The following is a 27,534-nucleotide window of genomic DNA, read 5'->3' as shown; positions in this document are numbered from 1 at the left end:
ACACACACTGCTTTGCAAGAGCAATTTTAGAGGCTGCGTTCAAAAACATGGCTGTAAGTACAGTGCGTGTATGAACCATGTGAGACAAAGTTTATGGTCCCATAGTATGCTCCTCTTTTTAGATTAATCTGAACATTTTAAATGACAATTTGGGATTTATGATGGGGTATAAGAGCAGGGCCTGAGGCTCTGAAATCATACCACTCCCCCAGGCTTTCCCCTAGTTATCAACAAATTGCCTTTTTTCCTAAGGACAATTCTCCCACTGAGCCAAAGACCCACCAGGGCCCAGCCACCAGAGGGCTGTGTATGCATTTTGTTGGGTTCATATTAAGGTAAAGGGCTCAAAATGGATTTCCCCATCATCCCAGTGAACAGATTTCCATGATGATTAGCAGGAGGGGAGGGGAGGGGGGGCTCCAGGCATGGGGAAAGGCTTAAGTGAGGGCTCAGAGAGTTGTTCATGCAAATGCTTTGGAGGCTTTATAGGAGGGGCCTTTACTTCTTTGTGTCTTCTTTGCTGTATTTCTGCAGGCCCCTGACATGCTCCGAGTCCTACCATGTTTACAACATTTTGTAAATGTTTGCGATGTGGGTATAACTTGTATAGCAGCAGCTACATCAAAGACAGTGTTTCTCTTAGAGAGACTGAAGAACAGACTTTAATGGTGATATGGTCAGTATCAAAAAAAGAATTGCACCACAGCTGACAATAAGCATTTCACAAAGCACTTTCATGGGGTGAGAGGTTAGGGCACCTACTGAAGATCTGGGGAAGGGTGAGCGCAAGCCCATCCTCCTGTAAAGGCCCCTCCCAAGCCTAAGGGGAGGAGCCACTGAACCCAGTTCTCAGCTGAAGTCAGGGGACAACTAATGACAAACAGGGGACAGGAGTGAGGGTCATAGAGGCAAAATCAGAGAGCCGGAAGGGGACACCAAGCAGAGAACCCTGGACAGCGCCCACTGCTCCTCGAAGGCTTCCAGGGACCAGTGGACCAGCCCAGAGGAACTCTGCCTGGATACGTGAGCTGAGGGAGGAGCGGAAATAGGCCCCACAGTCACAGAGCACCTTCCTCCTCCTGGTATGATGGATGGTCACATTGGCCAGCGCCAGGAGGAGGTTGATGAGGAGGTCTCGTGACATTGTGGGGCCACGGATGGGGTGAGCGTAGATCAGGAGGTGCGGGGGAAAGTGCAACCAGAACCTGAGGAGAAGGTTCTGGAGGAGCCGGAAAAGGGGCTGCAGTCTGGTAAACTCCAGGTAGATGTGCACCAGGGTCTCCCTCACACCGCAGAAGAAGCGGGTGTTAGGGAGGGGGGTGAACCGTACCAGGTACATGCCCCTGCTCTCGGCTCCATGAAGGAGCTGCCAGCTGATATCCTGGGCAGACCGTGGCACCAAGGTAGAATACAGACTGGCCCAGCCCATCGGGCGAGGTTGGGGCAGCTGAGCAAGAAGGATGGGGTGGTGGAGCCACAAGACAGATGGGGCTCGAAGATGCTTTTCCTTGGGGTGTCTGAAAGGTCCTAACCCCTATGGTACCTTGCAGGGCGCAATCATTTTCTTCCTGGCTGCTGCTGAGGCCAGTAGAGGGAGGCTGCTCCCCAGCCCCCGAGCTACCGTCCTGCCAGCCAGCTCAGTGCCCGCACAGCGCGGCGCGCGGCTCTGACTGTGCCGGGAGGAAATTCCCCCTCGCAGCCCAGCCAGAGAAGGGGTCGCTGTTGCCTTGAGGATCCCACCGCCCCTCTGGCGCCCCTCTCCGCCTTTTGTTCCCAGACCGTGCGCGTCACCGTCTCGGCGGCTGCTGGGCGGAGACACCCAGACGGAGCAGCGCTGCTGCCGGCGCAGGAGGCATCCCCGTGGCGTTGCAGAGGGACGCGCTGACGGCCACCGGGCGCTGATTAGAGCCCAGCACCCAGCCAGCTGCCGGGCGTAGCAGGGACCAGCGCGCCGATCCCGAGCTCCCGGCCAGCGGGGCGCGCCGCAGCCCTTGGGGCGAGCCGCCGAGCTCCCGGGCCGGCGCTGCGATCCCCGGCGCGCCCAGGGGGATGCGCGCCTTCGGCCCGAGCCTCTGGGGCCGGTGAGCAGCGCGCAGCCGGCATGGAAGCGGCCGAGGCGGAGCCGAGCCAGCCCCTCAGCCCGGCCCCAGCGCCGCCGCCCGAGAAGAAGAAGCTGCAGCGGGCGCCGTCCCCGGCCAGACCCAAGGATGTGCCCGGCTGGTCCCTGGCCAAGAGCCGGCGCGGCAGCCACCCCGGCTCGCCGGCCTCGCTCTGCGGGAAGCAGGGCGCTGGGCCCGGGCACTCGCGGCGGCCGGGCGGGGGCAAAGACGGGCGGCCCGAGAAGAAGGGGAAGCAGCCGCAGCCCGCTGGCGGCCGGGGCTCCGGGAAGGGGGCTCCGGGCCGGGCCGGGGCCAAGGCGAAGGGGCGGTGCCGGGGGCCAGCCGGGGAGGAGCCGCCGCCCCCCCTGAGCCTGACGGACAGCAGCTCGGAGGGCTCGGACTGCAGCGGCTCGGAGGAGGCCAAGCTGCTCTCGCTGGAGCTCAGCGGCAGCGACCCCGAGTCCCCGGGCAGCGCCCCGGCCCTGCCCGCCGGCCAGGGCATCTCGCCGCCGCCCGACGAGCCCTCCGCCGCCTCCATGGCCAGCAGCCGCCTGCAGCTCAGCACCTCGCTGGCCTTCTCCGACCTCACCGAGGAGCTGCTGGACGCGGGGCAGGAGGGCCTGGCGCGGGAGCTGGAGGAGCTGCGCTCCGAGAACGACTATCTCAAGGTGCGGGGCTGGCCGGGCGCGGGGCGTGGCAGGGCACGGAGGGGACCTGGCGCAGGGAGTTGTTGGAGCGGGAGCGGGGCCGGGCGGGGGTTGTGGGTCACGGGCCGGGGCAGACATCGGGGTCTGTTAGGGGGCGGGGGCGTCACTCGGGTCCCAGCTGTGTTGTGCCCCGGGCTCTCGCTGCTCCCGCCCCCATAGGCCAGCTGTGTGCCGGGGCGGGGCCGGGCCCTGGGCGGGGAGCGGCGGCGGAGCCGTTAGGTTTGTGTTTGGGTGATGTCAGGTTCATCGCTTGTCATCCGGGTTGTCAGCCGCGGCCCTGGCTCGGAGCAGCGGGCACGGCTCGGTGGCTGAGGAAGCCCGGCTCAGGGGCTGCCTGGAGCTCGGAGCTGTAGGAAAATCCATAAGGAGGCTGCCGGGTGCAGCTGCCGGAGGGAGCCGCAGGGACTGTGCAGATCGCTGTGGGGTGCGCTGCACTTGGGTGCACCTGGCCTGGGGGACAGGCTCCGGGTCTGGTTCACTAGCCCCTTACTGTCCCCCTGCCTTACTGCTCACTATAAGCATTGCCGCTGGCGTTGCCCCATTTACGGAGGTGCAGCCCCCCCCCACCCCCCCGGTTTAAAAGCTGTGGATTACTGGTTTAGACTCAGTTCATGCAAAGTCAAATAAAGTAGTAGGGTGGTTTTGTTTTGTTTTTTTTTGAAAGCACATTGGCAGGAAGTCAGGGTTTCACGCAGACAGGCCCCTTTCAGTATTCTGATACAGAACTGCTGCAGATATTCAAAGTTGTCATGGCAATGTAACAACATTTCCTAGACCTTAGAAACAAATAATGACATGTTAAAAACTCTGCTCAAAGCTCATTAGACCTGTGACTTGGGAGATTTCTCAGTTCCGGAAAAGGATCACCATCCTTAAGCAGACATGGCTCTGCCCCCTTGCCTGTGTGGTGGAGGTGTAACCCTTAACAACTGATGTAGAAATGGGGTTGGGGCTGGTCAGTATGGAATAAGGTCTGCCAGGTGTTGTGGCTCATACTGCCACTCTGCCATGCTTGTCTGCTTGCAAGAGCAGAGCAAAGCAAGTGTGATGCTCTTGCAGTATTTGCATGCACCTATTGCCTTTGGGAAGCACAATGACAGGTTCACCCAGCATGTGCTGACGCAGTTGGCCTCATTTTGGGGAACAGATTTTCCAAATCATTTACTTTTCCATTGGTTCTTTCTCATGTGTGCTGTCAGCATGGCGCCTGCATGTCCCTCGGGGCCATTTTCCAGGCCTGTGGCTTTGCTATCTAATTCATTAACACATGAAACAGGACGGAGGGCTTGGTGATTGGGAATGGAATAAAGGGGCTTTTACCTGTAGGGAGCTGGTCTGAATCCAGGCTGGGACAATGAGCAAAGTTCTCTGTGATGCAGAGGTTGAATATTGCTGGAGACTACAGGAAAATCTGTAGCTGTGACTGTACTTTAAAGAAAAGTACAGGAAAACGGGGCTAGGCAGGTTGCAGGCACCTTCCGCCCCCCGAATGTGCCTAAGCGATGTGATGTTGGATGAGATAAATGTAGTCACCTCTAATCTGAAGAGCCGTGTCACAGCAGGAGTGGGTTCAGAAAGGTGATTTTTATGCCTTTGCACCTGCTGTTGCTGAGGACTCAGGTTGGAAGACAGGGCAGTTCTCCGATGCGGAGGCCAGAAGATTGCAAGTGTGTGGGGATTTCAGCTCTGAGATGAGCACTGTGCAGAAGTAAAACCCTTGGGGATGCTTCCCAAGGCCTTTTGTCCTTTAGCAAAGCTCTTGTTCACAGCTGGAGTCCAAACTCCTGCCAGGATTAGTAGGAGGAGCTTTAGGGCTTTGAGTTACTGTCAGTTGGAAAATACAGATGAGAATCCTCCAGTTTCCCAGGAATGTATTTGAAAACTATTCTGTCTATCCAGCTTAAATAATTACACATCCCTGTGATCCCTTTCTGGTGACAATGTGCATATGTAGCAGGGTTACACATCTTACTAGATGCGGGCAGAAGGATTCAATCCTACTGGTTATAAAATGAGAGACTGGGGTTCGACTGTGAGGCCCACGGCAATGCCAGAGTGACAATTGCAGCACCCTATCCCCTTTGCCACCCCTGCTCCTGGGAAGGAAGAGGGATTGGGTTTCTACTGGGGTGGATTTCTCCCTGCTGGAGACTTCATTTTTCATATTCATACTCTGAGCAGCAGCATAGCTGGGCTCTATACCTTTCCAAACTGCAGTAGAGTGAGACTGATCTGGTTGTGCAGAGGCATTGCTGTCTGCAGACTCAGGAAGTCAGCACCATGTTGATTTCAGGTGGGTCACGTTTGGAAGGTTTGCTTTGCAACCATGGGGGCGAGACCCATTTTTTTGTTTAAAATGGGAGAATTTTGAAGAAGTTGTTAAGTTAGGCACTCACCAAGCAGGACTTCTATGTTGGGACTGGTGGGTGGATTTTTTTCAAGCCCTCATGTATAGTACGATTCCTGCACTTCTGTAGCTGAATATATAATTGGCTGTATAATACTACAGCAATATTTCCTGACATTAGGGAAGAGCTCCCAAATGGATGAGTGATGTGCTGCTACAGCGGTACATGTGGAGTGTGGCAGAGTGTCAGTACTTCTGATCACACCTTTCTGACTTGTGTATTCAGTATAAGCAGCTTATTTCAGGTTCCTTTCCTGAACCCTCAACCTCGGCCTGTGGAGTAATACACTGTGCTCCTGCTGGTTCAAAACCACGGACAGACATGCCCTCCTGTGCACTGCAAAAGAAAGCAAGTTGCTGCATGAATTCTGCCCAGCTTTTCCCACAGGGGTATGGGAATAACAATATGGTAGAGCGTGACCTAGGGAGCCACTTGATAAAATTGGCTCCACATTGAAATAAGTGTTCATAGACAGCTAGGTTTTAAGGCCAGAAAGGATCATTATGATCATTGAGTGAGTCTGAGCTTCTGTATAAGACAGTCCAAAGAATCTCCCCCAGTGGTTCTTGCAGCTAGCCTACAATGTCTGGTTGAGCTAGAGCTTAGGGTTGGAGGTTCTCCTGACTCAAGTTCATCCTTCTTGGTTATTGATAAATCACTTATTTTCTAGACCTCATGAAAATACTGACGTCCAAATGCTTTGTCTTCGTCATGGTGTGAGTTTCCACCAAAAGCAGATATTAAAGAAAGAGATTCCTGAGGAGGAGGCCCTCCCTTGCCCCATTTCTGACTGCCCAAGTACAGCAGGACTATGCTAGCATTATGCACAGTATGTTTATGAGCATCAAAGTATAAACACTTCCAGCAAAGTGCAGCTTCATATAAGTTATCGTTGCCTCTCTCCTTGGATATGATTATAAAAAAAGTGCTTGTTAAATGGAAAACAAATAAACCAGTTCCACCCCTCACTCTTTCCTTTCTGCTGCACGTGCATCCTGGGGACACAGGGTTTTTCAAAGACTAAGAGGGCAAATTTTTGTGGGAGTCCCTTGCTAAAATATTGGCAGCATTGGAAGGGATCTCTGTGCTGCGCCAAAGCTGTAGGCTCTTGGGGTCTGGGATGTTGTCTAATCTTTAGTAAGATGAGCTAAAACCAGAATCACTTAGATTCCCAACCACCTCCAAATGTTCAGGGTTTGTATAAAGTGAGATCAAGAAGCAAAATGCCGCTAAGGTTTGGTTTTGCACAAACACCTCAGTTCTGCTCAGCTCTGTGCTTGTGACTAGATAGATAATAATTTGTATCTTGTATGGGGGAGGAGCAGAAACATGCACAAGCTCTTTAAAATGACCCTGTTTGAAGGCGTGTGCGTCCCGGCCTGTGCTGTATTATCCCAGAAGTGCAGTGCGATTTGTACATTTGGACAGGAGCTAGTCACTGAAACCTCTAAACCCGACTGCTGATACCTCTTCCTCTCTCTGATCAGGAGTGTTGGAGGGAGAGGACTGCTCCCCTCTGGCTTCTACTGTAGATATGTGTGGGAGCTCAGTTGTGTGCACCTGCCCTGACCCTCCTCAGCCATCCGGATTCTACTGAAAGCATTTCCCCTAAGAGACAGCAGAATTCATGCTCAGATTGTGAGCTGTTCAGCTGGAGGAGCTGTGCCTTTAAGAGCCTCACCAGCTGCCTTGTTGTCACCCAGCAGTGTGGTGAGCAGGACCCCCGAATCCCTGCTCAGCAAAACGGAAAATGTGAGATGTGATATGGCAGCAGCTGCGGAGAGATGTGAAGACAAAGAATGGGGACTGGAGATCTAGTTTGGAATGAGGGGAGGGCAAAGCCTTCAGACCAATCCCTGTTCAGACAGAAAAGGGTCATGCTACAAACATTAACAGATGGACTGAGACCTGCTACAGCCCAGGGCTCTAAACCTGACTCTGCTCATCCCAGATTTAGGCTTGTTAGCACCCCCTCCCCCCACCAATAACCTTCCCCAGTTGATCTGTATTGTCTTGCGACGCCCTTTTTTTGTGTGTGAACGGTTTGTGCTGGGCTCTGGTTGATGTTTTGTGTTCTCACCTAATGGAACAAGGGGGAAGCAGGAGATGCCAACAAAATGTGTTGATGAGCTCCTGCCAATATGCCCCTCTCCTGCAGAGGTGCCCAGGCTTTGCTGGCAATATGACAAGACCCCCAAGGCTGCTGCTAGTTTTCGTTAATGGGATCAGATTGCTACCGCTCCCATCTTAGAACATGGCCTTGTGGCCCCAGGAGGCTATAGGTCCCAGCATGGCTCTGCTCGCATCAAGGTGGAGGGTTGCATGCTGGGACCTGTCACCTCTGCGGGCCACTTGCTCGCCCTCCTGCAGAGGAGCGTGCCTGCGGCTCTGCTGTAGAACGCTGGGTGCATGTGGCCACCCAAGTCATCAGTGCTCTCTGTAGCCAGTGCTTTGTGGAATATCCTGCTAGTTGTGTGTGATCTGAATGCAGAGTGAGAGGAAAGAGACTTTGTGGCCCCTTTTTACTTTTGAAATGTTGCATGTTTGAGTTAGCATTGATCGAAGCTCTCAGCTGTTAGTTTGGCTGTTAATTTATGGGGGCAGCATAAAGCTGTGAATTGTTTGTTTTTTTCCCTCCTTAACACATTTTAATCTCTGCTGAGCTGTGCGCTATCTGCTGGCAAGATGCAGTGGGGTGTTGCAGCACTTGAGAATCTCTTCCAGGTTGCCGTGTGCAGAAGGCACAGTCCAGCCTTTCGTTATTGCACATCAGTGTAAAACAGATGTGCTGTATCTGGTTATTTGCCTAGCACAATGGAGGAGGAGCCTGGGTTTACAGACTGTCTCTGGTTTCCAGAGCTAGATCAGAATAGCTACAGCTTTTCAAGAATACTTATTGTGTTTTCACAGCACAGGAATACATACCGCATCTGAACAACAATCCCAGCAGAGATGTGGCTAGGTTACATCATACCATTTCCCTCCTCCCCCCTTCCACCCTCCGGCCCCAACCTGCCCCATCTTGTATTACAGGGCTGAAATAAATTATGCCAACCTGGCACCAGTCTATTGCTTTTATATTGCGAAAACCAATATGTTGCCATCACTATTTGGGGGCAGGAAAGGGGAACACTCTGGAGGATCTGGCGAAGATTTTTGAGAGCAATTAGTGATTTTGAGGTCCCAACTTGAGCGGGTTAAGGGGCCTGATTTTCGGAGGTTGGGTGCTCAGCACTTTGAGACTCAGGACCCTTTGAAGCCCTTATCTCTTCTGAAAATCTGGGCCTTAGGTCCCTGGGTGAAATCCTGCCCCATTGAAGTCAAGCCTCATTGAAGTCAATGGCAAATTGTGCCTTGACTTCTCTGGAGCCAGGATTTGGCCCCAGACTTGTGAGGAGCCCAGAGCTGATCAGTCTGGGGAGGAGCCAGGGAGAGAATGAGAGCAGGGAGAGGAGAGGGCAGGGATAGGGGCTGATCTCCCTTATCGTTCTTCCAGGTATGTCTCAGAACCACCAGTTTAAATAACAGCCATTCTCCTGCAGCACATTGCTGTGCCCCACCATTTGCTCTGTGGGCAGATGGCTACAGGTCCTTCCTGGAGCAATGGCAGTTGGCTAGCAGCCTGGCTTGTGTTGGCGTTGAAAGCTTGTGCTCTCTGCGGTGTGCCAGGCTTTATTCGCCCACTCTGTGCCCCAGAATCCCAGAGGCTGCCTATCTCTGGGTGGTTGCTCTTGGCTCACCTGTCTGTGCAGCCCCCAGGTGACAGACGGCTTCACTCACTGCTGCTGGTTGACCGCCACTCAGACTGACTTGTTGGAATACATCAATCGTTGGACCTGTTGGGTGGGGCTGAGGATTCTGAGTTTCGTTTGAGCCGGTACTTTGTAGCCGATCTTATCCCAGCCTCTGGCTGGGGGAGGTGACCTGCTGTCCCCTTGTGCTGTGCAGCGACCCAGAGCTCAGGCCTGTGGCAGCGGAGGCCAGCTGTGTCTTTTGGGGTCAGGGGCCCCAGGAGTTTGGGATACAGCATGGCATGGGGTCTGGAAGCCTCGGCAGCTTCCTTCTTACTAATTCCCAGTGGAAATCCCCATCTCATTTTCTCTGGTAAGTTATAGCATGATCCCCTCCTCTGGCACTAATTGAAAGCTGCTGCTTTTGTTCTTTAATCTCAGAGGAAATGTCGCCTTGTCATTCCTGGCTAGTAATCCCCATTTTACAAGGAGAGATCACAACCACACTGCACTGCCATCCTGCATCAGATCCGTGGGGTTTCTAGCCTATGACCCCGCTCTGACTGGGTCTGGTACCAGAAGCTTTGGGGGAAACTGTGAATGGACATAGTGCACACTTAGCTAAACATATGCACAAGCTTCTGTTCCTATTATTGTGGCCATCTCTTGTTTTCTCTTCCTTCTCCCCTCCCCATTGTGTATTGTCCTTATTTAGACTGCAAGCTCCTTAGTGCAAGGACTGTCTTCTATTGTATATTGTCTAGCATCCAGTGAGGCTGGGCCTCAGTCCTGACTAGAGGCTCTGCATCCTACTGTAATCATTAGTAATAAATTATATCGTAACAGGCTCATGAGAGAATTTTTTCCCTAATTCCAGGCATGTAATAGTTAGCTTGTGCCTTGAAGCAGTAGGGTTGATATCCTTTACATATTTTCATCCTAACTAACTTAACAGCCGGTGATATTCTTATTATCCATACAACTGTCTGATGTCTTTTGACTCCTACTAAGCTCTCTGTCTCAATATTTTGTGCCAGCAAGTCTCTCACATTAATTATTCATTGTATAAAAAAATTCCTTTTACCAGTTTTAAATTTTCTCCCTACTTGCAAATACCTAAGCATGTGTATCACCACTTGTGTGAGTAGTTGCATTAAATTCAATGGTTAAAATCCTGTTGACTTCCGCAGAGCCAGGATTTCATGCTGTGGGTCTACTCACAAAGGTAAAGTCATGTACACGCATAAATGTTTGCAGGGTCTCTCTGTGCCTGTCATCAGTTTTGTTGCTGTTTTCTGGACCTTTGCCACTTGTGCTCCTTCCTGAGACAGAACTGGAATGCCATAGGTACAGCAAGGCTGCAGCATTGCTTTTATATAGGGATACAGTGTGTCCAGTAACAAGAAAAAGAGGACTTGTGGCACCTTAGAGACTAACAAATTTATTTGAGCATAACCTTTTGTGAAGTGAGCTGTAGCTCACGAAAGTTTATGCTCAAATAAATTTGTTAGTCTCTAAGGTGCCACAAGTCCTCCTTTTCTTTTTGCGGATACAGACGAACACGGCTGCTACTCTGAAGCGTGTCCAGTGTGATTTCTAGCCCTTTCTCAGATACCTCGTTTGTTCATTGAGCTGCCCAAGGTGATGCCAAGGGACTTTTCCTGAGTGGTAACAATTAATGTGCAGCCCATCCCTGGATATGATCATGCAGCTCTCCCTGCTATCACCTTGCACCTTGAGTTTCATCTGCTGTTGTACTTTTAAGTTTTTAGGGCTTTCTGAATTTCCTCCCAATCTCTTCTCTACTCTTGACACACAATTATTTTTGTCACCTGCAAATTTTGCCACCTCACCATTCAACTCTTTTTGCACATAATCAATACATCGATTAGAGAAAAGATTGTGGGGACCACTGTTAACCTCCCTCCAGTCTAAAAATGAACAGTTGGTTTCTGTTTTTTCTCTTAACCAATTTCTAATTCATGACCGAACTTTAGCTTCATCCCATGGCTACTCTGCGCTTGTCTAAACTATAGCAGCACAGCTGCGCCTCTGTAGTGTTTCATTGTGGGCACGGCCTGTGCTGACAGGAGAGGTTCTCCTATCGGGGTAGGTAATCCACCTCCCCAAGAGGGGGTAGCTAGGTCGACCTCGCACTTTCTGCACCTGGGGTTAGGCTGGCTTATCTATGTCGCTCAGGGGTGTGGATTTTTCACACTTCTGAATGATGTATCTGAATCAACCTAACTTTTTAGGCAAAGGTATCTGCTGGGTCAGCTGTGCTCTCTGGTAGGGTAGCCTGAATAAAAAGGGCTTGGGACTCCATGGCTGGGTCTCATCCAGGCAGCTCTTTAGAGCTCTGATGAGGAGATGGCCACGTTTTCTTGGTACAGCAGATGCCATCCTGGCAGTAAACATGAGTATTTTTTAAAGCACAGAGTTTCTGCCAGTTTCTGCTGAATTAAAAAACCCACAAAGATTTGAGCCTTTGATTTGGTGTGAACCTTCCAGAGGTGAAGCCGATGCTGCCTACCTGAGTCTGCAGAAAGCTTGACTTGCTAGTTCTGAGAGGTGGGAACTGTGCAGCAGTCACCTGTTCACTGGTACTGGGGCTGAGCTGGAGGGCGTGGCGGGGAGGGTGTTGAAGGGAAGTTAGGTGGAGTAAAATCAGTCCTTTTCCTAAATTTGCTGATTTTTCTGCACTTCGCCTCCAGGGGCCATTGTGTGCGTGGGGAGGAGGAGCTCCCCATGTCAGCAGCTGCATGGGATGCAGACAGCCTCTCTGGCTTGTCGTAGTGAGACATACAATGAAGTCTAGCTGCTGTGATGCGATGGAAGTTGTTTTACATTGTTAACATTCAGTAAACCAGCATTACCCTGCTTCAGCCCCCAATTCACTCGCCTTCCATCTGGATTTTATATGCTCATAGTCTCAGTAGCCCCTGGAGTTACAGATCGGTGCTTACCCGTGGCTGGAAACTGGATGAGTTCATAGCGCACAGAGTGAGAGCCAACCTGATGTACTAACAGTGCTCAGTGGCCCCTGAAATCAGGTCAGAATTGAAGTAGGTGGCGCGTGGGAAAGTCAGGCTGGAGATCCGAATGATTGTGGCTGAGGCTGTAATACGCCATGACTTACTGGGCTTATAAATGAACACTAGGCACCACTGGGAATCTGAGAGCTTTCCTTTCTAGCCCTGGACTGCACAAGACTCTGGTCCTTAAATGGTCCCTCAGGCTAGCGTGGTTCTATTTTGGCACTGGTCCAGGACTTTCTCTATTAAGTCCAGGCTCTTGGATCAGTGTAATTTTCTCTCCCGGGACGCCTCTCGCGAATTCGATATATCACCCTTTGCTCGGAGTCCCTGAGCCAGTCTGCGTGGCAGTGCTCGTTCATAGCGAAATCAGTTTGAATTAATTTGGTGATAAAAGGTTCATGAGATGCTAGATTGAATGCTCCACTGAAATCCAGGTGGAATATGCCTGCTTTCCTCACGGCTCCCAAGCAGTTTGTCATTTTTATTTTTAAACCAATCAAATTTTCTGGGAAAGAGCTGTCCTTTATAAGCTCGGGGTTGGCTGCACATGGCTGTATTACGCCCTGGAGGTGAAACCTTGCCTCCATTGGGTCTGTCTATGCTGCAATTAAAAACCCGCCTGTGCCAGCTGACTTGGACTCGTGGGGCTCTGGCTAAGGGGCGTTTTAATTGCAGTGTAGACATACCCATTGAGGCCAGTGGCAAAACTCCCACTAACTTTGGTCATTCTAAAGATATTTAGTGGATATCATTAATCTAAGATTTCATTCTAGGTATTTAATGTTTTCTAGTATTTTATCTTCGCATGTTTAAAAAAAAAAAAAAAAAAGACAATACCAATAATTCCACCAAAACCTGGCGAGATGGTTTCCACTGGAAGGTTTTGATCACGGTAGCTCAAACAGAAGTTGTGGGCTGGATGCAGGAATTGCTGGGCGAGGTTTCCGTCTCCTGTGTTATGCAGGAGGTCAATCCCAATGGTCCCTTCTGGCCTTGGAAACTCTGACTCTGTGAGCAGGGGGAGGGAGGCTGCTCTGTACAGAAGTCATTCTCCAGACCGCTGGCACTGGTGATGCAGCAGTTTGCTCAGAGGGAAGGACTCTGTTATAGTTTCAAATGTGTGTTTTGTGCCCTTCTCATGTACGTGCAAAGCTCAGCTGTGTAGTCACAAATCCCCAGCCTGCATAAGGCGTGAGCGCTGTGGGCACACGTGTCAGGTGTACACTTGTTCACTCACACTTCCAAAAGCTGGGCTTCTGAGGAAGCAGATGGCTTTATTTACCATTTTGTACCTTTTCTCATTCAAACCATTCCAGTGAGGATTTGGGGATGCTGCAAGCCAAGTTGGCCCGGAGGTGGGCCACGCAATTTCCTGCACTGAGCTGCTGCACTCTTCCCTTCAATCAGGGCATGGCTACACTTGCAGATATAGAGCGCTTTGAGTTAAACTAGCCTTCGGAGAGCGCAGTAGGGAAAGCGCAGCAGTCTGTCCACACTGACAGCTTCAAGCGCACTGGCATGGCCACATTTGCTGCATTTGCAGCAGCATTGGGAGCGGTGCATGCTGGGATAGCTGCCCATAATGCAAGTGGCTGCAACTTGCTTTTCAAATAGGGGTGGGGTGGGGTGAAGTGTGACAGGGAGTGTGTTGTGTGTATGTGGGGGGAGAGAGAGTCGGTTTTTGGGGGGCTGAGAGCATGTCAGCGTGCTGTCTTGTAAGTGCAGACAGCAGCAGACCCGCCCCTGCCTCTCTCTCTCTCACCCAGCATTCCACACTAAAGGTTGCTTTGTCTCGGAGCAGATAAGCAGCTGGCTGTCAGAAACGGAGCTTTCAACGGGCATTTCCGCATTCCTACCGCCGATTCCAAACAATGAGAAGAGTGGCCGCTTGACTTAAGGGGATTATGGGACGTTTCCGGAGGCTGATCAGAGCACAGTAAAGCAACACCTCGTTCACACTGGCGCCATGGTGCTCCAGCGAGGGGTGCAGCAAACGTTATTCCACTCGCCGAGGTGGAGTACCAGCAGCCCCGTAGCCGCGGAGTCAGAGCGCTCCGTGCCTTGCCAGTGTGCCCGGGGCTCCTTTATTGCGCTGTAACTCGCAAGTGTAGCCAAGCCCTCAGAGAAGCAATCATGTTTGGGCGAATTTGGGGCACCTCTGTCTTAAAGGGGCAGTGCAGGCTTAGGCAAGGCTCTAGCTTAGACCCGGCTGCTTCCCTGGTTGGTCTGCTGAGTTGTCCCTCCTCCAGCCCATCATGTTTGTTCTTGAGACCTGAGGACTCCCATCTCCTGCCTGCCCGCAAGAGTGGAGCAGCAGGACAGAGCGATGCCTGCACCACTCACGATGATGCAGGTGGGTGAGAAAGAGACTCTTTTGCAGCAGGCATCCGGTGAAGTGAGCTGTAGCTCACGAAAGCTCATGCTCAAATAAATTGGTTAGTCTCTAAGGTGCCACAAGTCCTCGTTGTCTTTTGCATCAGGCCATCTGAAGAGCTAGTGGTTACATTTTGGGCCGGTGTTCTCTAATTTGACATGTCTGAGACTTGTTTGGTTTCTGAAGCTGATCATGTGTGTACACGGAGTTCTTGGGAGTAACAATTTCCTTCCCTTGGTTTTATGTTGGAGGAATTTTCATAGAGAAATACTTGCGTGCTGTACTTGGGGACACTGGGAGGGGGTGGGGGTTGGACTGCTGTACTCTGTACTGCACGGTTCCAGCCCCTGCCCTTTATTATACTCATAATAATAATAGTTATACAGGGCTTTCCAAAGGTGGGAAAGCATCCCTGTGATACAGCCTTTCATTACATGATTGCATACGGCTGCTCAATCTGCACCGCTCCCCAGGGCTGTTTGCTGAGTTTAATTGGATGCAATCACAGCCCCAGCGACTCTTAACAATGCAGGTCTCTTGCTAAAAGGCAGCTTCATTTCTAAGGATCCTTTCTCCAAACATATCTCCCACGAGGCCACTCTGCCCCCTGGAACTTGCTGTTCCAGAGAGCTCGCTGTGTTGTGTGTTCTTCCTTTCCAAACAGCTATGGCATATCTGCCCTGGTGCTCTGACCCAGAATAGCCCCTGGGAACAGTCAAAGCCCAGTGAGTGGGAGCCAGTCATATGGGACGTGTTGGCACAAAGACTTTCTTTTCAGCATTTAGTGCCTGTGTGTGGTTGTAGAGGTATGTGTCCGGCCCCGATGGCCTGGCCCGGTGCTTCTTCCAATTGCTGCCTCCCACAAGCGGCAATGGGTAATTACCTGGCACGCAACGGCACCTGGAATCGTGAGCTGGGTTGGATTTCTCCCCTTTGGCATTTCAGGAGTTCACACTCATCTGGTTGTTTGTTCTCCCTGCACTCTGAGGAGCGGCTGGGTTAGCCTCTCTGGAAGGTAATCCTGGATTGCCTGGCTGACGGTCTCTATTTGCCAGCAACAGTGACTGGCCCCCACAGCCGCTCAGCCTCGTGCTCTATCTGAGTCTCAGCCTTCTGGGTGTTCCTGGGCCAGGCTTGTCGATGCGGGAGGAAGATGGATCCTGACTGAGCAGCCTCACAAAGAAGGCTCTTGGGGAGTCTTCCTGTTGGCCAGATTCATGCCATGTTTCAATGGCAATGAGCATGAAATGGAGCAAATTGTGGCTGGCCTCATTTTTAATATGCATGTTGGACACCACAAGTCTCAGGAATGCAAGTAGCCTCTGTGCAGGGAGATGGAGCATGGCATGCTAGGACCTGTAGTCTGCAGAGCACACCTGTATGATTATGTCTGTACTTAACACCAGCAATGTGCTGCCCAGCACATAGACATCCCTTGCCCCAAGGCTTTCCCCATCAGGGCAGCCATGGGATGTGGAGCAGGACTCAGTGGGCTACGTTCATTCACCCAGTGCCCTGTTCTGTTGTTACTGTGGTGAAGTTCCCTGCATGAAGGAGGTGGTGTGGCCAGGGCAGCTGGGAGGCAGGAGGTGGGCTCTGTTCCTGGCTGTGCTAGTCACCAAGGGTAAATCGTGTGCCTTGGTGACCCTGTCTTGCCCTTTGTATTGTCCTTACACCTTTGTAAAATGCCACCAGAGCAGGAGTTTCCACTTGCCCCCTTTGCCAAGGTGGAAATGGCTTCAGATGGTGGGAGGCAGGGGAGACTTGGGACCCGGGGCCTCTGTTTCCCCATCTGTGAATGGGGTTCCGAGCCCAGCTTTGGGATGCCTGGTGGAAGGGCTGTGTACATGCTATGAGCCTCTGGGGTGGCGGCTGAGGGGTTTGCATCGCGTCCCGTACACATTCAGCAACTGAAGTGAGGGGGAGAGTGCTGTGCGAGTGCTTCCTGACGGCAGATCGAGCTGGAGCCTTGGGTGCCCTGAGAGATGATGCCTCGTTTTGTCATCTGAGTTGACATGCTGGCTGAGACAGGCCTGCTAAGCCATTGTTCATGTCCCCTTTTCACGCTGGCTCAATCAAAAGGCTTTCTAATGGGTGCTGTCCCGTGACTGGCTTTCTGCGGCTGTTCACAGCAAGTGACTCATTGGCCTGGAATAACAAGGGAATTTATATCGCTGTTCCCACCCCCAAAATCCACTCAGTAAAAGCCCGAGGGTTTCGGGGAAGGCAGCAAAGAGTGTGACCTCCAGAGGAACTGGCAGGGACCTGCTGTTTGTGGTGGAGTCCTGCAGCTGGGGCAGCCGGGAGTGCCAGCAGGTGCGAGCGCTCTCTAGACTGGGCGATGGGTAACGACTGGAGGAAGCCCAAAGGAAGGAGTTCCCCTCTCCCCTAGGGTTGTGTGCTGCCATCTGGACGGGAACTGTGGAACCCTGGGGGGGAGGGACGCTGCATTGCCATCTCTCTGCCCTCGGACCTGTCAGTCTGGGGAGGGACTTTGCCCCACCCAGCTGACCCAGGCTTTCCTGCCACATCCCGCACTGGAGCCCTTGCCTGCTTGGTTGTTCCCATGGCACCAAGCAGTGATGTCCCCAGTGCAGGGTTCTGAGCTTCCAGTGGGAGGAGGCAGGAGAAGCTGGGCTGGGGACCCAGGGCACTGCAGAATAGGGATGGGAAAAGCTGCTGTATTAGCCTGCTCTCTCCCTCCCTTTGCTCCCATGTGGGAATCCTGCTTGGAGCAAACCCGTGCTGGGGGTGGCTGGTGTCTGTGCTCTGTGCACAATAGGGCCTTTTCTCTCACCCAGCCGCGTGGGACTCACTAGCACTGTACACGTTGAAAGCACTTCTTACACATGTGGAAGGGAGGGAGCTGAGTAAGGACTAGCCCAGTCCTGGGAAGGAAGGAGCTCAGGCAGAGCAGTGGCCGGGCTTGCCCCAGGCTATGCAGCCAGCCAGGTTCCTAAGGAATCTAAGCGTGTAATTGCGCACCCCTGCAGTGCCCTATGCTTGTGTCAAGTCAACCATTTGCAGATGCAGTCACTTGCCTAGTGTGCAGCCCTGGACTCTGCATGCGTCAGGAGTTCCATGGATATCTGAGCCAGTGAACCAGGACCGCCTCTTGGGAGCTCCTGGCTCCCTGTCCTGAGCTCAGCCTGCTACGTAGTACTGCCCCAGAGCTTTTCCTTAGCAAAGGAGGCCCCAGTGCTTGAGGGCTCCGAAGGAGATGCTTGGTGCTGCCTTGCCAGGGGCAGAGTGGAGCTGCGAGGGCACTCCTGAGACATAGGGGAGTCAGACGCACTGTACTGGCCACTAGAGGATTAGCTGAGGTCTTTGCTTACAGAGATCCCTCCCTGGGACGTGCACACAATCCGCTCTTTAACTTTTCACTTTGGCGTTAATGTTACTTGATGTGTTAGCTCCTTTGCCGTAGGGCGCCAGGCCTCCTCCTGCAAAGCTAGTGCCTCCTGGAGGGCGGCAGGGCCGTGAGTTCACCTGAGATTGACTGGCTGGCCTGTCACCCCAGCAGGCCATGGCCTGATTTGTTTTCCAGCTTGGGAGAAGTGTGGGGGTTGCAGCGGGGGGAGAAGAGCTGGTAAATGTCCTGCTATCCCCCCCAAGTGCGGGTGTGCACTTCTGCATGGCAATGAAACCCCAGAAGCTGAATGGGGCTGCAGACCCAGACAGGTCCTGCTGTGCAGAGGGAAGGGAGAGCAGAGCGTCCCCTTTGTGCTGGGGTGTGTCTCAAGGACACTTACAGGCAGCAGGGCTGGGATGAGAGCCCTTCGCTGGCCCGGGTCAGAGGGGGTAAGAGGTTGGAGTGCAGTGCAGTCTCTCTGTGAATCGCTCCAGCACGAGTGGCCCCTAGGGCAGCCTGCTGCATTGCCGAAAGATCTTTTCCTTGTCAACCTGCATTGCTCTTGTTTTAGCTGCTGCTTCTGTCTGTGCTATGCCTTTCCACACCCCCTCCTTCCTCTTTATTTCACTGTAAATGTTTTTGGCCCCTTGCTGCGCCTCCCCCACTGTCGCCCTTGCTGGAGTCTCTCAGATTTGATTTGTTTCTGCGGGATGTCAGGGTTACTCAGTGTGCTGTCATTGCAGGGGGAGTTGGGTGTTCTGGAATTACCTCCAGCTCTCTGTCTGTGAGCAAGGGCCTGCTGTTTGTGCGGTGGAGTTGCGTGTGTGGGGAGGAGTGTCGGTACCCAGAGAGTCCGTGCCGTGTTCTTTCACAGGCTCTCTACGTGGGCAGCGGTGCACCGCTGGTACAGTGGGGTGAGTTGGGTATGCAAAAGAAAAAGCAGGAGCCCTTTATTATTCACACGTTTCTCTTGGGTAGCCTGAAGGAGACCGTGGCTAATTCAGCATGTGCCTGAGGCAGGGAAGGTTTTATTAGCTCCATTTTAAAGAAAGGGAAACTGAGGCATTTGACAGTTATGTGAATTGTCCAGGATAACACAATGAGGCAGCGGGAGAGCCCAGAGTAGAACCCAGGTATCCTGGCTCACAGCAGCTAACCGTGCCCTTTGCTAACAGCTGGCGAGGGCCTGAGCACTGAACTGAAGCCTGTGGTTAGCAGGCTGCAGGCTGCCTTAGCGAGCCCTGTGTTCTCAGTGTGTCTGTTTGGGGCAGACTCAGGGCCCAGGGACTGGGAGCACATGTACCGGGCGGACGTCTGAGATCTCCCAGGCTGATGGCACAGGGCTGTGCTGTCCTTGTCGCTAGCCCAGGCTGCCTGCCTGCCCCTGCCAGAGCCCGGGCACAGCGACACGTACGCTCAGCGCTGGAACTGGCAGGAGATGCCCCACAGCTTGCTGAACCCTAAGCAGTTCTTGCCGCTGCTTTGGGGCTGACAGCCCCCTTGATAGACAGCGTGGGGACCAAGGCCCACCCCCACGTAGGAGGTGTTCTCTCCTGGGCTCTTCTCACGGCAGTGGCATGGAAGGGCTTCTGCCCTCCGTGGGAGCACAGCTGAAGGAGTGGCCCATCCAGTGCTGCTGGGGCCTAGGTGGGGATGTGCTTAGGGAATGAATCCCACAGAATTAGCCTCCTGGCCCCTCAGCTTGGGCTGGGTAGGCCTGGTGCCTGCTGCACTCCTGCGCTGTGTGCAGGTCAGCCGGGGATGGTAGGGAGAGGAGCAGGAGTTTGCACATGGCCAGCCATTGTCTAGTGCATCGTGGACCGTGGCAGAGAACTGGCATTGTCCTTTCGCCCTTGGCACCTAATGAGCTGCGCAAAGCGATGATGAGATTCTGAGCCCAGGGCGTGGATCCCTGGGTGGTGGGAGCACTTCAGGGCAGGGCACCCAGGCTGAGCCCCAGAGCGGGAGGCTGGAGCTATCCCTGGGGGGTGCGCTTGCTCCCAACATGTGAGATCGTCTCTTCTACTCCCTGTGGCGACAGCAGCCTCCCGGGGGCTCGGGCTGCGATCCTCGCCTACCCCTTCGGGAAGCACATGCACCCTGACCTGCTGGCATGGGGCAGGCAGCCGCGTAGCCAGGTGGAGGGAACAGGGGGAGCGATCCAAAACAAAGGCACCACCCACTGCGGCGCTGTTACTCATCCGGTGGCGCCCCGGCGGCCGGCCCTCACTCGCGCCGGGTGACTCCGGCAGCACTGACGGTCCCGCCGCCGGGTGAGTAAAAGCGCCGCAGCGGGTGGCACCTTAGTTTTGGATCGCTCCCCCTGTTCCCTCCACGGGGGAAAATTTAAAAGGCGCCAAGACATTGACATGGCGCCACTTGTGCTCAGTGGGGGAGCGGCCGCTGCCCCGCTCCCCCCCCAGCTACGCCACTGGGGGCAGGAGCCAGGCTGGCTCTGTTGCGGGGCTGGGCAATTTAACGTTCCTTTGGGGAGGGATCTGTGTAAATGGGACAACATTGATTTTGCCAGCAGGGGAGGCCGAGCCCAGGGCCTCTGCAATGCTCCTGTGTGGATCTTTCCCTCCTGCACAGGAACCCTTGCCCTCTTTTATCTCCGCATTGCACATGGTACGTTGGACATGGTGGGTCATAATCACCCGGGTCTAATTAGCCGTGTCAGCGTAGGGAGGCAGCTCGGTGATGGGAGTCACAGCGTGGGGTGGTCAAGCGGCTGACTGGACTCACGTGGCTGCGATTCTCTTCCATCCCTTGGCCTGTGTGGAGCTGCCCTTGCTAGGAGAGAACGGAGCCAGCGTGCTGGGGCAGGGCTGGGGCTGCGTCTTACACAAGTCCATGTGGCTGCTGCAAGGGATGAGCATGAAACGAAGCAAATGGGTCCTCATCTTTCGCGTGGATGGGTGGGTGGTAAACGCGCAGCAGTAGGTGGGAGGAGACCTGGGTTTTATTCTAGCTCTGACCCTGGCCTTAGACAAGTCATGGAATGACTCCGTACCCCGGTTTCCCCATCTCTAAAATGGGATAATATTGCTCTACCTCAAAGGGGGGATCCTGAGGCTCAGTGGTGACCTGGGAGGAGGGTTTGTGTCTTCATGGGGGGGTCCAGAAGGGCTGGGAGGTTTGCTGTTTTGTTTGTTGTGGGCTTGGTTTCTTTACCTCCGAAAGCTGAGGGAAAGGGGAGCTGCGGGACTCTTTGGAGAACTCCTGTGAGTTGGGAGCTATCTCAGCCCTATTCGAAAGGGGCCACCAGGGAAATGAATCTTTAACAAGGAGAGATTCTTTGTCTCCTGTTTCCCAAGAGTTTGAGTCAAACACAAATGGAAAGAGCATTCCCAGCCGTGTGATCAAACCCACTCCCCTGTCACTGGTGGGTTGAAGGTTTCTCTTGGTATGGCCCTGCCAGTTCTCTAGGCTCTGCTGGCGCAGAGGAGATGCAGCCTGGATTTCAGATGCAAAAAACGAGCAGGAAACACAAAGCCGCCTTAAAACCTTGAATCCTGCAGCCCTGTATCCAGTCTAGGGAAAGCAAATGGGGGAGGGGCCTGCCTGCGTTCCTCACCTTTGATTGCTTGCTAAGGGGTTTGGAAGAAAGAGTGTGGGTGGGCAGTGCTAGCAGAGGGCAAGTCCTATTCTCACTGGTGGTGGCCAGTGAAGACTGCGGGTGTGGCTTGCAATAAGCTCCGTGGTCTCTGCAAACCCCTCCAGGCTCCTAGGCAGCCTTGCAAAACTACCTGGGCTGCAGGTGTCACCCTTTCAGCAGCTCCCCTAACTTGTCTTTAAGCCATCCCGAGGGCCTGTACGGTTTGGCCCAAGTCCCCTGGGGGTCAGCAGCCACCACCCTAGTGGCTTCAGGGGAAGGGCTTTGCTCCCCTCCTGGATCTGGCTGGCACAGAGCTCTCTCTCTGTGGCAGTGTTATGATCCGATCCCAACAGCAAAGCCTTTGCCTCTTCCAGTGCCACACAGTTGGGTGCCCCAAGCCCATTAGCTTAGCTGGTTAAAGCCTGGTGCTGATAATAGAAAGGGTATGGGTTCGATCGCAGTATGGGGCCAAGGGGTCAAGAGGCAGTGTGGGCTAGTGGGTTGCCTTTGCTGTTAGGAGCCAGGTGATTGTGAAGTCTAATTCTGGCTCTTCCTCTGCATGTGGTAACTCACATCATTATCCTGTGCACCCCAGACAATGGGGTAGGTAAGCTCTGCCCGAGGCTGCTTTGCTCATGGGGGGGCTTGCTGTCAGCAATGACTTGCTTGCTTATGAATCTGTAGACACATTCAGACTGGGAATAGGGCATACATTTTGAACAGTGGGGATAATTCACCATTGGAACAATTTACTGAGGGTTCTGATGGGTTCTCCATCCATGGCCATTTTGCCGTCAAGATGGGCAGTTTCTCTAACAGATCTGCCCTAGGAATGATTGTGGGGCTGGTTTCTGGCCTGTGTTGGATATCACAGTGGGCCCTTCTGGCCTGGGGAGCTGTGGATCTATGAATAAATTCATTCGTGGGCCCGGAGAGGCAGGTGGGGCCATAGCTCCTTCTTCCTGGAGCTGCAGGCTGCCCCTGGGGACTGTGAGGACACTGTGCCCGCCATGGGATCACAATGGCACCAGTGTTTGTGGTCTGGTGCTAGCTGGAGTTGTGGCAAACTCTGTTCCTGTTTCCAAGCTGCTCCTCACGACCATGCCGGCTAGACAGCGTTATGGCTTGGAAGGGAACACTGAGATTCAGCGACAAGGAGCAAATCCCAGAGCGTGCTCTGGAGCTCCAGAGTTGCAGAATGCACGGTCCTGCCAACAGCGGACAGAGCACTGTCTTTGCCTCACCACGAAGTGCTCACGTGTAGTGTCTCTGGGGTGGTGACGCTCTGCGTGGGGCACCACTAGTTAATGCAGCCTGCAGGGGGAGCATAAGCACCCCCAGAACTGCTTCATCTCATTGAGGGGCCGTGGCACCCCTCAAATCCTCTGTGGGCTTGGTACAAAGGAAGCGAGAGGCTCATGGAGAGGAAAAGTCTTGGTAGTTGTGGGGTGTGTTTGCAGGTAGGGAGTGAAACAGTCATTGCTGCTCCCCAGAGACCCCCAGGGGACCCTGGGCCTGGCGATTTCTGATGGTGGCTCTGGGTGCTGCCCCCCTCCTTGTGGCTGGTGAACCTGGTGCATGGCATGGACAGTCCTGGGGGGAAAGGAGCTTCTTTCTGTGGGACGTCTGCCCTGTAGGCTGAGGCCTGGTGTTCTCGGGGGGGCAGCTCAGGGCAGCAAGTGAGAAGGACTGGGTGGGTGATCTGTCGTGGGGGCTTTTCCTGTCAAGAGTGGGCCCCCCTGATGCCCGTGTCCCCCTCTCTCTCAGGATGAGATTGAGGAGCTGCGTGCGGAGATGCTGGAGATGAGAGACGTCTACATGGAGGAGGATGTCTACCAGCTGCAAGAGCTCCGGCAGCAACTGGACCAGGCCAGCAAGACCTGTCGCATCCTGCAGTACCGGCTGCGCAAAGCAGAGCGCCGCAGCCTGCGCGTGGCACAGACTGGGCAGGTGGACGGCGAGCTCATCCACAGCCTGGAGCAGGATGTCAAGGTAAGACGGGCCCCAGCCACATCTGTTCTGGCTTCTGCTCTCCGGGCGCAGAAAGCTGTTAGTCGTGGGAGCTCAGATGCTGCAGGGATGGGGACCTTGCCAGAGAGATCTTGGGGGTCCCGCTGCCCAGTGGGCTGGTGGTGTGTGCAGGACCCCGGAGCTGCACAGGACTGATGTGTGGTCCTGTCTGAATGGTTATTATTTCTTATTAACCATGTTTATTGTGGCACTGCCTAAGGGCCGGCTGACGGGGGCCCCGTTGTGCCAGGGACTTTGTACTGCAGACGCACCCACGGGCTCCAGCCAGGCCCAGGCCCTGCTGCGTTAGGCACTGCCCAGACATACAGGGAGAGACAGCCCCTGCCCCAGGCATTTCCAATCCCAGTTAATAGGGGCAAGACCCGACAAGTGGGTGAGACAAACCAGTGTGGGGAGGGTGGGTGACAGTACTAGGAGCCCAGGCCAGCCATGGATGGCCCAGGGCTGGAGGAGTGGCTCAGGTGCTGTAATCTCGGCCCCCCAGTTGTCACCAGGCCCTGGGGTCAGGGCTCTGTTTCCTGCAGCCAGGAGCGGTCCCGGGAGTCTGGGAAGGGTTCTGGCTCCTCCCTGGCCCCTTTTGACTCGGCTGTGCGGGCCCTGCGCCAGGCGGCGTGATCCCAGCACACGGTGCGGTGCCCCGGCGTGCTTGGAGTGAGCTGGATCCGTGCTAGCTCGGGTGCCTGCCCGTGCTACGTCACGCCTCCTGACCGCAGCGTAGGCGTAACCACAGTGACCATAACGGAGCCATTGCAGCTGAATGCCCTGGGCTGCGTCAGCCACCAGGCACCGTAGGCCCGTGTGTGGGGTCTGGCTCTGGGGCGGGTGGTACCACATGCCGCCAGAGGTGTACACTAGGGCAGGCTGCCCCAGGCGAGGGCCCGCTGCTGCTCTTTGGGTGGCTGGGGGAGGGGACCCTGCTGCTGTGGCTCTGAAGGCAGCTGGGTGTGGAGGTCCCCCCCCCACCCCCCACGCTGCCGGGGTGAGAGGAAGGCCCTGTGGCAGTTGCTGGTCTGTGGAAGCTGCTGTCCTGCTTTCTCTGGGGCTGTGCAGAGGAGTGGGCCCTTTGGAGCGGTGGGCTTCTCTCTGGCTCAAGCAGTGTGAGGGGAGGGGCAGTGGATGGGCGGCGGGGGGTTGGCTTTGCCCCCTCCATGCTGGCTGGCTGTGAGGGGTTGAACTGGCCAGTCCCAGGGGCCGCTGGGGTCATCTCACATTGCAGGTAGTCTGTAAGGTCCTGCTCCTCCCCCTTATCAGAAGGGGACCAATACTGTGACCCCGTAGCCCTGCGTCCCCCTTCCCTCCTCTGCACGGTGGAGCCTTGGGTTGAGATTTCTGGGCTCCCCTCTCCCTTGGCAGCCTCTTTCTCCGTGGAAAGGAGGGACACGGGAGGGCACAGCTGCAGCAGGAGTCACGCTTCCCTCTGTTGTTCCCCTCGAATGCCCCTTTGCTTGTGCCACTCCAGCCTGATGTGTGGGTCCAGGGCTCCTGGCCTCCCGGGCAGGGATTTGCTCTCCCACCAGTGCTGCTTCGAATCCCGGAGCTGAGCAGCTGAAGGGACCTGGAAGGGCGAGCTATACCCAGGAGCTGGCTGAGGGTCTGGGCTAGCTAATGACTGTCCCAGGCAGCTGTCTCCACTGCTGCCTGGGGATGGTGCGGGCTCGGCACGACAGCACCCACGCTGCCGGATGGACGGCTGTGTCATCTTGTGCCCTCTGTGGCCCGGTCCCAGCCTCAGGACTTCTGCTAGAGCTTCCCTAGCTGAAGGGATAGGAGTTGGATGGGGCCATAGTGACACTGGGAATAGCACAAGCCTCAAGGGGGCAAGGGACAGAAGTGGGGAAGAGGTAAGGGAAAGGAGCTGGGGGGAGGGAGAAAGGACAACAGGATGGAGGGAGTGGAGAGAGGATGGGAGGGAGAGGGAGGAGAGAGGGCTGGCTTGGTACAGCTGGGCAAGCCATGAAGCTTCAGCTTTTCCTGACCCTTGCTGAGTGTGTGGGAATTGTTCCAGCTGCAGAGCTGTAGCCTGTAGGTCTCCCAGGGGAGTGTCACTCCGAGATGCAGCTCGCCCCATTGTGGTGGGGCTGGCTATGCTCAGTGACCTGGAGCCTGGCTAGGACAGAGGCCTCAGCCTTCCTGACAAGAGGCTCCCCCTTTTCCCCAGCCCCAGGTGAAGCCCTTGTGGAGCCAAAGCTGGGGGGTTCTGGCTCCCACCACATGTCTCAGCCACGCTGGCAGAGCTGAGCCTTTGTTGATTGCAGCTGGCGTCACTGAATACTCGTTTACAGAGCTGGGTAGAGCAGAAGTGATCTGAATTTTGTGGGGCTTTAATTCCTAGCACCCCTCAGCTGGTTGCTCTCCACTCCTCAGTAACTATCACTGCATCCAAGACCAACAGACAGGCACGTTTGCCGGGTGTTCCCGCTGAAGTGGTCAGCAGTGAAACAGAGAAGAGTTGACTGATTGAGCTGATTCCCAGGACCACTGGGAAGGTGACCATAGATTAGCCAAACGCTGTTCGCCATTGGAAGGTGACCTTTACAACCATCACACGTAGAAACTTTTAAACCCTAAGGCTTGATCTAAAGGTAAATATTACATTGGCCTGGCTAGATCGCTCAGGGATGGGGGGAAATTCTGCACTCTGTGCTACGTAGCTAGGTCGCCCGGTGTAGATGCAGCTAGGTCAACAGATGGATTCTTGCCGACCTAGCTACCTCCTCTCAGGGGGTGGGGGTGCATTAACTACAGCGATGGAAAAAGCCCTTTGATATAGGCATCAGCAGTGCCATAGCGATGCAACTGGAGGCGCTGGAGTATAGCTATACCCTTAGGTTCTACAGCAGGAGCATGGGGGTCTCTACAGCCTCTGGATTGCAGATAACCAGGGGAGCAGGCAGCTGCTGGGGTGCAGGAAGCATCGGATTGTTAACAGTCTTTACTGACTCTCACCTGACAGTCTGCGCCCCTGTTCCCAGCTTCAGATCCCCTGCAAACCAAGTCGCCCAGAGAACCCAGGCCTCCAAATCAGCAACCCTGCGAAGAGTTGGAGCTGGAACCAGGCCCCTCCACCCAGCTTGGCCCTGAACCCTTCCTTTCTGCACCATCTGCTGATCCCCAAAGGGCTGTATCACTCCCCTCTCTGGAGTCAGAGATGCTGTGGTCCCCCTGCTGTCTTTGTGCTACTCAGTGCAGCTTGGCAGGGTTAGTGGGCAAGGCCCTGGCCTGCCTTTGCCAGCGTGTGGTCTTCAGTGCTGACAGTGACAGTAGGGATCCTGCTCCTAGCAGCTTGCTGGACACCGTCGCCCCTCCCTTTCTCTTCTCTGGGCCCATTCCAATGCTATTCGCTCCGCAGGCAGAGGGCCTGGCCTGGCCTTGCTCCCTCCCGGGGCCAATCAGTAGATGTAGGACTAAGGCAGGGGGGTCTGGGGGGAGCCAGTTGTCTCTCTCCCAGTTGTCTCCTAGAGTTCACACTGCAGAGTCATTGAGGGGCAGAAGAGGAAGGTCGCTGCAGCAGCTGGGCAGGGCCTGGCTTCCCCTCCCTGCCCTGCAGTGCACACGGAGGAGGAAGTCTCCATGCCCTGGCTCTGTAATCTCTCTTGCACAGCCAGAGCCCAGGCGGCACCTTCCCCTCCCCCCGCTGGCTCCCGTAAAAGCAGGCATCACAGCCGCGCGGCTTAGATTAGCACTTGGCCACCCTGTGGCATGAAGCGCTTTTCCATCCTCGCGTTAGGAAGCTGAGCAAAGTCTGAGTTTGAGCCAAACAAGGGCCCTTATACAAAGGAGGGGTTGGGTTGCCAAGTGCCCCAGGCATTAGAAAGTGGCTGATCCTGGAAAAGAAACATGCCACAAGTGACTGATGGCGGCTCCTCCCCAGCATCCGGCGCTAACTGGCCTGTAATTATGAGGAAAAGTCTGAGTGTGTATTTAAAAGCGAGTCTCTTGCTGCCCACACCTGCTGGGGACAAACCCTGCGAGAGCCGATAGAACAGAACTCTGCTCCCTGCAATCAATGTACCCAAATGTATGGGTTTATGTTCCTGCTGCCCCCGTGCTGTTCCTCTCCTGGGTCCCCTGCACTGCTCCTCTGTTGCACAGCAACCCTGGCTTCATGCTCCCAGCTCCCTTGAGCAGTGCTGCCGGACAGTGTCGCTGCAGCCAGTGGCAGTCGCCTTCCCATGTCCCCTGTGCAGTCGATTGGG

At 54.5% G+C, this 27,534-nt stretch overlaps 1 protein-coding gene across 6 annotated transcripts in view; it reads left to right on the top strand.

Annotated features, from left to right (window-relative positions):
• Positions 1-1,820: 1,820 nt before the first annotated feature.
• MTCL2 (microtubule crosslinking factor 2) overlaps positions 1,821-27,534 on the top strand; it is an 83,120-nt gene continuing 57,406 nt past the window's right edge. For 4 of the 6 annotated variants that reach the window (XM_075118846.1, XM_048820787.2, XM_075118847.1 and 1 more), the window contains exons 1-2: positions 1,822-2,767; positions 23,075-23,299. In XM_075118846.1, coding sequence (XP_074974947.1) covers positions 2,102-2,767; positions 23,075-23,299 — 891 coding nt within the window. In that variant the 5' untranslated portion in view covers positions 1,822-2,101. Of the gene's footprint in view, positions 2,768-23,074; positions 23,300-27,534 lie in introns of all 6 variants that reach the window. The other 2 variants (XM_075118848.1, XM_048820786.2) reach the window with 2 other exon arrangements.

Source organism: Caretta caretta, chromosome 13 (genome assembly GCF_965140235.1).
Source record: "Caretta caretta isolate rCarCar2 chromosome 13, rCarCar1.hap1, whole genome shotgun sequence".
Taxonomy (NCBI): Eukaryota; Metazoa; Chordata; order Testudines; family Cheloniidae; genus Caretta; species Caretta caretta.
The sequence above is the reverse complement of the archived record's forward strand: the minus strand, read 5'-3'. Positions and strand labels throughout refer to the sequence as shown.